The sequence below is a fragment of the Ambystoma mexicanum genome, chromosome 9 (assembly GCF_040938575.1).
Source record: "Ambystoma mexicanum isolate Mex_15411 chromosome 9, UKY_AmexF1_1, whole genome shotgun sequence".
Lineage (NCBI taxonomy): Eukaryota > Metazoa > Chordata > Amphibia > Caudata > Ambystomatidae > Ambystoma > Ambystoma mexicanum.
The window spans coordinates 1,005,320,258-1,005,334,050 of record NC_090931.1 but is presented as its reverse complement, the minus strand read 5'-3'; the positions used below and the strand labels follow the sequence as shown (position 1 = coordinate 1,005,334,050).

Genomic DNA, 13,793 nt, shown 5'->3' with positions numbered 1-13,793 from the left:
TTACCTCGTGGTCTCTCTATAGTCTTCTAACACTTATCCTGGAGCTCTTCTCTTATACAAGCATTTTCTATGGTCCTGTATGGAGCAAGTATCTTGAGTGGGAAATGTGCTAAAAATCTCCATGGAGTGAAGAATATTGTTATATGTCATCTACATAAAGTGTGAATGCCCTGTGTAACATAATTAATCATGGTACAACCTTCAGATCTATGTTATTCAATTTGGCTAAAAATACAAAAGCATATACAATTACATAATTAGGAGTCTATTGCACAGACATCAATGGCGTTATACGTACCCAATGTTCATTATTTGTCCAACAGCTACTATTTGTACAACAGCTACTTGTCCTCTGTGTTCTATCAACCATACCACCCTGCTCAATTGACTCTGTGACATCCTGGGTATCACTGATCAGGCTCTGGCCTGGCTGACCTCTTTCTCTCTGAGCGACCCTCCCAGGTACAACTTGGGTCCTTTCTATCTTCCATTTCCCTCTCCACATGAAGTGTCACTCAGGGGTCTAACCTCTCGCCCTGGCTTTTCAACCAATACCTGGCAACTCTCGCCTACTGCATCTCCTTTTTCTGCTCAACTTTCCAATGCTATGCTGATGATACCCAACTCATTTTCAGGCTTCCTTCAGCCTCTTCCTCTCCTTCCCTCATCTCTGATTGTGTAATCCCCATTCAAAATGTGTGTGCCACCAGCGATCTATGTCTCAATGCCAACAAGATTGAGATCCTCCTTATTGGTACACCATCTTCTTCCTTTCCTCTCACTCTCTGGCATGCCTCCCTTGGCCCTCCTCCTACTCCTACCTGCGTGGCCAAAAACCTTGGGGTTATCTTTGACTCTACACTCTCCTTCTCCTCACACATCTCTGATGTCTCCAAAAAGTCAAACCTTTTATTGCACCTCCTGAGAGGTACTCTGCCTTTCTTATCCTTCCCTCAAAAGCTCATGGTTTCCCAAGCTCTGGTTCTCTCCAGACTGAATTACTGTAACAGCCTCTTTCTAAATCTACCTGCCTCTACTCTCCACCCTTTACAACTAATCCAGAACAGGACTGTGAGACTTGTCCTTGGCCTCAAGCCCTGGGATCGTATCTCTCCAGCCCTGAAATCCCTTCATTGGCTGCCAGAGGATGCAAGGATTAAGTTTAAAATCCTCTGCATTGCCCACAAGGCTTTCTGACAACTGGGTCCAAACTTCCTTCAAATATCCCTCAGTAAATACCTCCCCTCTCAAGCCCTTCGCTTCTCTACTTCTAACTCTCTCAGGGTTAGTTGTTTTGCAAAGAAACAAGCAGGGGGTAGATCTCTGTCTACTGCAGGTGCCTCCCTTTGGAACACCCTCCCTGCTGCCTTGAAACTTGAGGAAAACCACCTCCGATTCCGGAAGCACCTCAAGACCTTCCTCTTTGCCTCTGCCTTTGCCCCCTTCTCTCTGTTGATCTGTTTCTTCTCTTGTCATTGTGCACCTGGCCACCCTCTGTCATCCAGACCCAGGAACCTGCTCACCCTGCCATCCTCCTACACTGCCTCCAGGCCACCACCTGCATCAGGGTTCTGTATCTGTACCCATACAGTCACCCTCCCACCTTTCTTCTGCACTTATCAGATATACCTTATCTGACCAACTTTCACCTGCCACTTGCTGGTTGCACTAGCAGGATTTTTATCGCCCTTGATTTATTTACTTATTTTATTTTATATTTATTTCTGTTTTTCTCTCCTCGCTCTGCACTTTCACCCCCCTTTCTATGCATTTCCCCCATTTTCTCTTCTCCATGCACTTGCGCTTTCTTAGATGTCACTGAGCCTAGTAAGATCGCTGTTATATTATTTTGTTCCCCCGTGTTTCCCCTCCCTTTTTGCTGGTCTCGCTCTGAAACACTTGTTTACGAGCACGATATAAATAAAATATCATATCATGTTATGTGTACAGGACAAGATTTGGTGGGATAATCCAGGACTCATAATTAAGGGAGTTTCTATAGAGCTTAAAAATTGACACACAAAGAACTGTCATGAGGAGGGGTGATGAGTCAAAAGATCATCACTCTATGGTCAAACCGAATTAACCATAACAAAAGACATAGGGCTTCATTATAAATATACCATTCCGGAAACAACAGTGCCGGTAAGCTTGCCAGCACCGTTGTTTCCAGACCGGCATACCACAGGTCTGCCTGCCGGAGCCGCTGTGCTCGACAGGTCGGACCTTGCCGGGCACAGCGGCCACAGTAGGCAGACCGTCACGGAAGCACCGGCACCGTTAACAATGGTGCCGGTGCTTCTGTGTTCTCCATTCCCATAGAGGCCTATGAATTAGGAGGCAGCGGCCATCTTGGATTGAATTTGGTCCCAATTCAAACAAATAGCTAAATGGTGACTACAAAGTTGTTGACCCTCAATAAATACTGCCACACACTTGCGCAACGCCAGAGGAGATGCAAAAGCGCATTTAGAAAATGTGGAATATGCAGAGAATTTGTAGCTAGAAATTCAATTTTTCCCATTTATGGCAAATAAGTATTCTGCATAGCCCAAAAGGGCTTACCTTTGATGGTCGAGGATGGCCATGCTGCTCCAACAGCTCTTGGTGAAGGTAGAGGGCGGGAGCTGGCTCACAAGGCTTCACTCCTCCCTGGGGTGAAGAAAATACATTGTCTACCAGCATTGTTTTCCCTTCTTTTCATGTCAGATATCCTGACTTGCGCTATTTTGGCAGAATATTTTAATGGAACTTTTTATACTAGGGGGACGCGTGTATATATTTGATCAAACCCTTTAAGTTTATCTATACATTATTTCTAATGCAGGTTAAAACGAAGCTTTAGTCAGTTGTTCAGGAAATTGGTGGCTACTATGATTGTATTTGATGTTATTTGTATTTTATTCTGCTTTTCTTGAATTTATTTAAAACTCCAAAAATAAATAAATGAACTGAGTGCGCTAGTTCAAGCATTAAGACTAGAGCTGCGCTTGAGTTCTGTCCAGGCCACAGTGTTGATGAAGCGCGGTACTCTATATATTAATATGAGATAGGTGCTTTTTTGCGAATAGTGGGTACTGCCCTACTGAATAAGGGGACAAATGATCGTAAATGTCTTAGTAAATTGTGTGAAGATCTGTTCACAGCTATCGGATGGTGCCCGAACGGGTTGTCGGAGAGAGGTATATTGATAAAGGAATTCTCTGATCAAATCAAATTGTGGGACCGGGGTTTAAATCATGCATATTTGACAAGTCTAAAAAGTGTAAAGCATTTGTAGGACCCAGACCACGTATTTGACTCCCCAACATATCTGATAAAAACGTCAACTCCTGATCTGAGACAGATCATCTTGGTATTAAGGATACATCTATTGCCAATATCAGAGGTTAGAGGTGCATGGCGGGGCATTCGAAGGGAAGAACGAGACTGCAGGATATGTGAACCTCTGCAAATGTTGGAGACTTGCCAACATGTAATGAAAGGTTATAGTAAGTTAGGCCACTTATATATGGCCTATTTGAGCGAATACATGTATTGGACGGTAGAAATAATTAGCGATTCATTTTGGAAAAAGTGTTTGATGGCTAATATTGGTTGAACATGGCTTTATTTTAACTGTGCCTGAGAATTAAGGTGGTACTAGAAACCCTTGTAAGGACATTGAAAGGAGAAAGTGGCTCATGAGTAGTCTAACACAAGTGTATCCTTTTTTTAATTAACGTAATAAGTGGGTTTAACATTGGTATTTTATGTTTTTAATATGATATGTATAGTGATTGAGAGGGTTATTGCCCGTTGAAATGTGTTTTATGTTTTGTTATAAGTTGCATTAAATGTGTGTAAAGTTCTGTGAAATAATACACAAATAAATAAACAAAAAAAGAAATACATTGAACATGCAGAACGTCGTTGAACAATCACAGGCATTCTGCAGCGGGTTCAGCTGCCTTGGTCCTTTAGATAATAAATGATCTTCACAATGCAGTTTCCCCTATTCTGCAAAGACCAGTCCTCCCAATGTCTGAACATGCTAGAAAGAGTAGACATCAAGTTGCAACGTGAACCCTCACCGGGGCTATTCCGAGTTGGAACAATCCCAGTGGTTGCAAATCCATAAGCTTCTGACAGCTTTGGATAATTTCAGAAACAGTTCGAAAGAGGTCGTTCTGATGGTTTTGATCGCAAGCATGTAACTTCACTGAGAGAACATCAATTATATTTTGTGTCCAGCAACTTCACATAAATTTGTAGCAACCTTGTAAGAGCAGGGACAGTGAGATATTCTCTGCATGAAACAACAAAGCCAATGGCCCCGTTCTACTGCACTTACAAAGAACAGCCCTCCCACTGCTTGTGCACCAACGTGTGTTCTATCATTCACAGATTTTAACAGCATCCCCCAGACATGGGTGAGACAGTATCATCATTGGCAGCCCCGATCCTAGTCTCCATGAACAGAACGGTGCCAATGAAGCACATTCAGACAATTAGCCTAACAGTGGACACTCACCTACTGCTGTGGCAATACCTCACGCGCCGCCCACTAAGCTTCTGGTGGCAATGCAAAGCAGCTGGACACGGTTTAGAAGGATCAAATGCAATGGCATTAATGTATATATTAATGTTCCTAGGCTAGACATGTAGCTAGAATGTTGCTTCCTTAGCTCTGAACGGTATGCCTTTTCTTATGTTTTATACTTTGAATATAAACTATTTACACTGCAAAATGAGATTCTGGTCACATCCAGTCAAGTTTTTAACTCATCCTATTACAAAGTGGCATCTACTAAGGCATCACAATGACATTTAAAATAAACAGAATGAAGTGGTACATTGCTGAGTAATATGTAAGGTTATGTTGTGGGGGTCAAAGGCACAGGCAAAATAGCATTCTTTCCAATAGGTGAGGGGATGCTGTATATGTGTGCCCTGATTCTGGCTGTATTGCCAGAGCAGAGGTGTTCACTTCTGCCCTCTGAATTGAGACATACAGTAGGTGTCATTGAGCCTGAATGATACCCCTTGCATCATCGAGTGGTCTCTGGCTGATGTATGTCTTTTGTTCCTCTCACTGATAGTCCTAAGGCAAATGTGCGTGCACCTCTCCCCTCTCTCCATGGTGTGGCACCTAAAGCAAATGAGATAAGATTCTCCTTGTGCATCCATTATGGTTGACAGACAGTGTATCGTGCTTTGCAGATCTGTCCCACAAGAAGGATACAGTATCCATTTGCATCAGTGACAGGAGATGCATGTTATTTGGTGGACAAGTGTAATCTAGTGTAGACAATGGATAGTAGGGTATTGGTCACAGCTCTTTCTCTCCATTCAGTATGATACAATAGGCAGTGTACACCTCTTTTCATTTTCAGTTTTACAATCTCCAACCAATCACCAAGCTATAGTACAAGGGGTATCATTCAGGGTCAAGAGTGCCACGGAATAATGGCTGAAGTTACAAATCTCGAGGACACCAACTGTTACTTGTCAAATCTTCGCAGGATGAAGAGCTAATGCAGGAAATGTAAAATGTTACTGCTGTAATCCCTGTGAAATGGATAATTGTATCTGTCCATTGTGTACCTAGGACTCCAAGTCACAGAGATGCTTCAATTGTTTTTCTTTTTCCTTTGTGGGGCTTAAGCCAATCCCTCTCTTTCTCGTATTTGTTATGACCTTCCTCCATTACCCAGGTGTCCAAAACACGGGTGAGTGCTACTGAATGTTGTACCCCTACTGTTTAAAGATGATATCTAAATGCCAGCTACCTAAACCCCCTACAGGACTTCCTAACTGCCCTGACTCTGTCTAGTTTTTAGTGAGCTAACAGGAATTGGTACATATTTATAGGGAAGAGTAGGCGTTTGGAGGGAAAAGTAGAGCTTTGGAAGGAGGAGGAGTGGTTTGCAGGTAGGAATAGTTGATTGAAGGGTGGGGTAGTGGAGTGGAAGGAGGAGTAGTAGTTGGAAGCAGGAGCAGTAGTTGGGAGGTAGGAGTAATAGTGTGGAAGAGGGAGCATAGCAGAGAAGGAGGTAGTAGTAGTAGTGGGAAGAGGACAAACATGAAAGGGTTAAGGCAAGACCTAGGAGGAGTGAGAACAGTGGTAGGAGTAGTGAGGCGGAGTGCACAAGAGGAAAGAGTAGAAAAGGGAGAGTGAGCGCATTAGATGAGACCTGAATCAAACCGATTGTCTCTGTAAATTAGCTGCTTGTGTAATACAACTCTCTTAACAATGTGGGATTAAGCCAGTTTATTTATAAGCAATATGTAAGCAAGATGCGTAAGCAATATCTGTTCCTTGCACTGAAGCCCTGAAACATGGAATTGCAAAGCCAAACGTTTTGGCTTATGTATAGTTATAAGACAGACATTTTGCAGGCAATTACATCATACGCCCAGGTGCTTGCACCATTTCCAGCTGTTCCCATGTTATGGCCAGGCGGTACCCTTATGGCAGTGCCTGGCAAATTCCTATCCCATGCCTAATCAAAAGCCTAAACTGATGGCTTTTTCCAATGCTTGTTGGTTTTTAGTTTGTCTCTCTAAGTGACAGTTTATATGCCCAGATGTGGGTGCCTTACTTGCTGCAATTAGCGATTTAAGCTGCACTTCACTGAGTTGGTTCAACAAGGCCCTGTCTGAAAATGTCAAGTCTAAGATGGCGAGTATGGACCGGTTTCAGCACTTCTTCTCATGGATACATAACAGTCAGGATAAGGCCTAAATGTAATGTACGTTTTTCTTTGTGGAGCCCTACCCTGCCTTGCCAAAACTTTTCATGATTTTAAATGATAAGTACTAACTTGATAACCTCATACTGCTTGATTAACTAATAACCGAGTGTGTTCTCCAACATCATGCACCATGTGTATTGTGGGTCTTGTTTTGAAAGTATGATGTAACTCCTGGGTGTTTAGGCAGTGCTGAAATTGAAATTATTTACTGTGGATCCCACTAGTGAAATGCCAGGGGATGGGGGATTGTTCCCACCCCAATAAACATTTGCCTCGCAGAAGGTTAATCGTGAACACCTTAAAAATAACCCAAGAGAAGAGAGTTTCCTGTAATGCTGCTGGCAAAGTATAAAAGATATGAACGTTTCCATCCTAAATAGCTATATTTAAATATGTCCTACAGAATGCAATCTTAAGAAGCAATTTCACAAGCATACTGATCAGGCATTCAAGTTGTCTTGTGGTTAAGTGTCTCGCCCTGGTCCCAACAACCTGGGTTTGGATCCAGGCTTCTGCACCGTTTAAAGCAGTCCAACAGTCTTAACCATTCGAAGGATGTGAATGACCTTTTTCTGGATCAAGGAGGATATTTTTGCTGGATCCTGGATCAGTGAAAATCTACCCAATGCCAGCAGTGTGTTTAGGGTACTCCGACACCCGTATCCAAGAGAAATTGGGCCCCCTTGATTACAAACCTGGCCCACTCAGATGGAAATACTTGAAACCGGGCCCTCTCTAAAGTTTTTCATAATGGTGTCTAACAGTGTGCCTGATGGTGCTTTGTTTGACCAATGGTAGCCACTCTTTGGCTGATTTCAGTGTAGCCCCAGGTATGTGGTAATGTCGATTGCAGATGAGGGCTTTCTGAGATGCTTGCCAAGAAGAGTGTAGGACACTGTAAATGGCATAGTCAGGTATATCATGCGGACAGCCAAAGAGAAGCCCAATTTTATAATATATCATTTTACTTTGCTTGTTAATTGATCACAGTCAGAGATGGCACCCGCCCTCACATACTTCATATCCTGCTCCATACCATAGTAAGAGGTAAGTGGCACCTTCATGATGATTTGCAAAGGTAGCGGGCGCCCCTCTCTCGAAAGAACAAGGCCTGATAACCTGTTCAGTGGTTATTAACCACTTGAGAGTTCGCAGCCACTGCTTTTACTTACTGTGCCTTTCACAGATGGGAAATATCCATTTGCATATCAGTCTTTGTCCTGCCCAGGGGCAGTCCAGCACCGAAATGCAATGGCAATTCCAACCTGAACGAGAGTACCACCAGCAACCCCATACACGTGTTTCACCCTTGTTGGGGATCATCAGTGAGGTGAAGCTGATGCCTCTCTAAGCACAGTGAGAGGGAGATCACGTCTGGATGCCCCCAGGAGACCTAGGGTTACCAATCCCAGGTTCCTTGAAATTTAGTTTGCAAAGGTAGCGGGCGCCCCTCTCTCGACAGAACAAGGCCTGATAACCTGTTCAGTGGTTATTAACCACTTGAGAGTTCGCAGCCACTGCTTTTACTCACTGTGCCTTTCACAGATGGGAAATATCCATTTGCATATCAGTCTTTGTCCTGCCCAGGGGCAGTCCAGCACCGAAATGCAATGGCAATTCCAACCTGAACGAGAGTACCACCAGTAACCCCATACACATGTTTCACCCTTGTTGGGGATCATCAGTGGGGTGAAGCTGATGCCTCTCTAAGCACAGTGAGAGGGAGACCACATCTGGTTGCCCCCAGGAGACCTAGGGTTACCAATCCCAGGTTCCTTGAAATTTAGTTTGCAAAGGTAGCGGGCACCCCTCTCTCGACAGAACAAGGCCTGATAACCTGTTCAATGGTTATTAACCACTTGAGAGTTCGCAGCCACTGCTTTTACTCACTGTGCCTTTCACAGATGGGAAATATCCATTTGCATATCAGTCTTTGTCCTGCCCAGGGGCAGTCCAGCACCGAAATGCAATGGCAATTCCAACCTGAACGAGAGTACCACCAGCAACCCCATACACGTGTTTCACCCTTGTTGGGGATCGTCGTTCAAGTTGGGAGAGGGGCGCCCGCTACCTTTGCAAACTAACCTTCATGATGATGCTTGCGACAACATTATACCAATACAAAATGGCATTCCGGTCGCCATTCAAGATGGTGGCCTATCAGGTTGACAGCACTCACATGGTGGCAAAAAAGAATGGAATGCAGATGATGCCTGCTACATTTGGGAACTCTCCTGCAATTGGTTGTCAAGTTTTGAATGTACATTGACGCATCACTTTTAAAATAAATAAATAAATCTTAAAATTAGGCATTATCCAATGTAGGCAGACAGAAATATTCATCTTTACAAGTTTTGGATTTAGAAGCTGTCATCAGACAATATGCCTCCATTTGTAAATGGTTATCTATCTTTACTAATGGTGGTACATCACACACTTGAGGTGAGTATTCCACTATAGGATTATACCTCCTGCACTAATATGGTGAATCCATTTAAAACTCAATAGGGAATGTTATCGCCTACTGCATGAAGTGAAAAACATTTACCTCAGTACAAAAGGGCCGAACCCTCTTTTAGCCAGAAGATACCATATCTCAAAATGCCCGTAGGAGTGCTGTCCCAAAAAACAATAACAGATTTTTGTTTTGCTTTGTTAACATCTCTCAGGTATCGAAAGACGATCGAAGTGACATTGAATCCAGTTCAGATGAAGAAGACACAGTCCGCCATATCAAGAACCTACACAGCACCACTACCAATGGCACCAGTATGGCCAGTGGGACAAATGGCTACCTCACAGGGGCAACCTGCTCAGAAGAACACTAGCCAATCGGTTAAACCACGCAACAGAACAACACAGACTGTTTCCTATTGGAAGTTCGTAATAAATTGTGAATGCGGTTTCTTCATACAGTATATCTCAGCCTCGGAAAAGCAGCTATGATTATCAGAGCTAAAATATCGTGCACCGCCATCTTTTCTGTTTGTGAATGAGGATGTGCCATTCCATGACCGGTAGGCATGCTGTATGTGTATGTAAATGACCTACTGGGAGCAGTATTTTCAGATGCACTCTCTTTCAATGTTATTTATTTTTTACCATATTTTGAGACCTCTAGACACGCAGGATTCTTTTCGCCTACTTTGGTTTGCACTGTGTACTTTCTGTGATGGACCTGCTGAGAACGCTTTGATCCATGCCTGATTCCGTAGGACAGGGGACTGCAACCTGTGGCCTCCATATGTTTGTGAACTACAACTCCCCATAGTCGTCGCTCACCCTGGGACATGCTGGCTAGGGCTGGTGGGAGCGGTACTGCAACACACATGGTGAGGCACAGGTTGCAGACTCCTGTGGTAGGGTAACCTTCTGAAAGTCGTTTTTGGAACAGGTACTCGTGAACAAATGAAACTATAGTTGTAGAAAGGTAATTTAGCATTGCTTAAAAGGCATTCGACCCAATTGTTAAGTTCTGTACTGCATCAAGTTGTGGCCAAAAACCTATTATTTTTTTAACATCCAAAACATATTTAGGAACAGAAAGAAAATCATAGAATACGATAGGTTATTTATAATGCGCTTTATACCCAGAGGTTTCTAAGCGCGGACCTGGGGATCGAACCTGTATTGGTTCACTTCATCATGTTTCAAACGAGCACGTTGCCCCTGAGCTATCCTCCCGAGACATAGGGAATGTTAGACAACGAGTTAACTGTTAAAGGTGTCAAATCATGGCATGTAATGCCAGCCAAATATGTAACATGATTGTATAGGTAATACATTTTGGATATTCAGGAATGTGTGCCATCATGGTTGTAGCTTGTGCGAGACATTAGTCCAGCCGTGGGAGAACTTTGTGACTTTAGCAAATGGCACCGTTTGTCATTGTTCGTGTTAGTTTTCTGTTTAGTATTTCGTTAGGGGTGCCGTCCCTTGTTTACATGGGGCCAGCCCAGGCTAAATCGAGGAATATGTGCGTTCTGCTACACAGGGTTCTGTAATGTAGCATACATTGGAAGGCATAGACTCCTCTCCTGAAGCCATTGCAGAATTTCCTCACCTGTGGGTTGGAAGGTTTGTTGCACCCATCCGCTCTCTGGTAACTTTATCAGGGAACAAAGAGGTTCATACTTAGGGCCCTTAAAGGGATTTGGGGTGATGTTGTGGGGACAGAACATATCCTTCCTGGAGTGTGAAGTCAGAGATAAGTCCCACTAGCAATTAGATGCCAAGTAACACAGGCTCAGATGCCAGTTCAAGGGCTTAACAGTTCATGTTTGTGCCTGCTTGAACAGCTGATGGCCTATAAAATGTTGCCTATTAGACTGCATCAGACCGCACCCAGTCTGGGTGGTACACAATTGCCCATTTCGCAAACATGTGCACTAACGAAAATCAGGAAACACCCTCAGCATCTCAGATGTGTTCCTGCTACCTTATACTTGATTTACAATCCCTAAAGCTAGGGCGAGCCCAGAACTGCCTGGAGAATCTGTCTCTGAGATACCTTTCTGCAAATGTCCAGTGAGGCTCAATAATAGATGAGCAAGATACATCACTGCTGTGTGAGGGAGACCAAGGCCAACACCCATAAATGCCGCTGTTCTGCAGACTATCTCAGCTTGTCAATAACATTCACTGCTGTGAAGTTCAAGAAGCACAGGTGAATTCTGCCTGTGGCAAACACCATGAAGATTAATGCGCCTCATTAATAATGTGGCCTCATCGGGAACATCATTCAAGTTGGTCAGCCTGCAATCCTCTCTCTAATGCACAACATCCAAGTGTATCCGGTACATTTCAACGAACGGGGAGAACATGTGAAGCTCTTAGATCATGTAAGGTCATGAAACAGAACATTCCAAGTGCTTAGTAGCTCAATGATCGATTTAACATAGATTTTAAGTTACCTGTAACCACTTTACATTCCAAAGCTTCAATTATTCAGATTTCTTAAAAAGTATGATGCTTTCAAAAAGTATTACAAAGCTGCACTTTAATTTAGTTTTTCTTTTCACTAAGAAGGTGCATCTGTCTGTATGTTTAATACATGCGATCATGTATGAGCGAATGTTAATATTTAATATGCAAACTAGAAAAACAAAAACATGAGCAGTAACAATAAAATCTGAGAGCAGGTGAAACCTAATGACTTTAACGCACGTTTTATTTAGTGTTGAACCTGCTGCTAACCTTGAGAAATAGGCGTCTATTGCTCCATTTCCTTATACCTGAAAGTGCATGTAAAGTCGATCCAAGATTAGTTGCAAAGAAAAAAGAAATGTTGGCATTCTCCTTTGAAACAAAAAAGCCTATTTTCTTGCTTACGTTAAGTTTGATTCAACGACCTGCAAACAGTCTAATGCATTGGTGGCTGGAGCCAAGGTAAACAGCCTATACAGCAGATGGAATGTGCTTCTATGTAGAGGTTGGTCGTTGTGGTATTTAAATGAACACACGCATCTATGACAAGTCCCCAATCGCCTCCTCTCCAGAAACGATTTCCTTTCTTGAAGAGATTCCCCTGTCTTATGTTAGAGATGTGTGATGCCATTAGCTGGCTAAATTTGGATCACTATCATAACAAAGCAAAATGGGAGTCTTACATTTCTTTAAATCGGCTCTTTGCATCTTGGCGAGCAATGCAGAATCCGGCCAGAGGAATGGCAAGAATGTCAAAGAGCCTAACTCTAAAAAAAATACTCCCTGAGGAGTACAAGCGCACAGGGGGTACACATTCAATTTCCTCACAATACCTTTGAAATGGGAAACTCAGAAGTGTCAAAGCACGGCCTCTGTTTGGAGGTGGGGACAGAATTAGCATTGAATCAGTAGCGAAGATGTGAGGGTGTTGGGGCCTGGGGGTGAACAGGGATGCACAGGTTTCATTCCCAGACACTGGGATTGCCTAAGGTAGTTAAGTGATGGGTGCTTGAGAGGTAAGATGTGGTCACATGCATATTCATTTCACAGCATCCCTTACACTACATAGTTATTGTACTTAAGAAAGAGTGCGTGCCAACACACACACACACACCACCCACTTTGCTGTAAACTCATGTCCATGCTAAAGAATGACATTGGTCATCCATCTCAGAATGTGTTCATGTGTTTGATTCAACACACCTATTTAGACAGTAATCACACCATATTGTGTAATACAGAACAAGGGCAAAGAAGTGTACCCTGTGAGAATCGTATATGCTGATTCCGTTGTAATTGTTGATCTAGCTGTGGACGTTGAAGACTGCAGCCCATGACCACTCCTAAGTGAATCGCTTCAGTAGTTTATGAACAGGAAATTGTGAACACAGATTAAAGCTATGCAGAACAAACGGGCCTCTCTCTCTCTCTGTTTCTCCTTCACTCTTCCTTCACTCTCTTTCAACCAATCCTCTGACATATCAGTATGAAACCACGTTTCCCTATGTGGACAATGTGCTGTAAACATGATTAAAATATTATGTTGAGGCTGCAAACATGTTGGTGTCAATTATATGCTATTATGATACTGCGAATTACCAGTAATTAATGAATGTTCAAAACAGTGGCATTTTCTGTCTGGGACTCTATCAAGGAAGCAGAACCTGGTGTCACCTTCAAATCGCGTGTGGGTGAATTGAAGGATGAACAATGAAGTAGCCGAGCTATTGGGTGACTAGTTGACTGTACAATCACGATGGCGGTTTACCGCAGAGTGCTGCTGTTGCCCTGAATGGAAATGCTGTTCTCTAATTTGTTTTCAGGCACGTTTGTTTCGGAAAAGCTACCTCTGCTCAAGATCACAAAGCAGGCGGCCGAAGGAGCTACCAGGAAAGGTCTACGATTCATCTCAGCAACATGCAGTACAGTTACAACACGTGGGTGCAGGCAATAGTCCAAATATACTGTTTCAGAGCATTTCTTTCTTTATCTATTAACTGGACAATGCTCAATGTTACTGTAGTCCCGCCCTAACACGACGAGGACGTCATAAACTATTCACTCAAAGCATACGGGAACAAACATGAGTAATGAGGCCAAAGACGTGGTATTTAAAGCTACATGCCTTTA

At 43.2% G+C, this 13,793-nt stretch overlaps 1 protein-coding gene across 2 annotated transcripts in view; it reads left to right on the top strand.

Annotated features, from left to right (window-relative positions):
* Positions 1-13,219, top strand: part of CERS6 (ceramide synthase 6) — a 1,220,327-nt gene extending 1,207,108 nt beyond the window's left edge. For both annotated transcript variants that reach the window (XM_069616260.1, XM_069616259.1), the window contains one exon: positions 9,407-13,219. In XM_069616260.1, coding sequence (XP_069472361.1) covers positions 9,407-9,565 — 159 coding nt within the window. In that variant the 3' untranslated portion in view covers positions 9,566-13,219. The remainder of the gene's footprint in view (positions 1-9,406) is intronic.
* Positions 13,220-13,793: the final 574 nt, after the last annotated feature.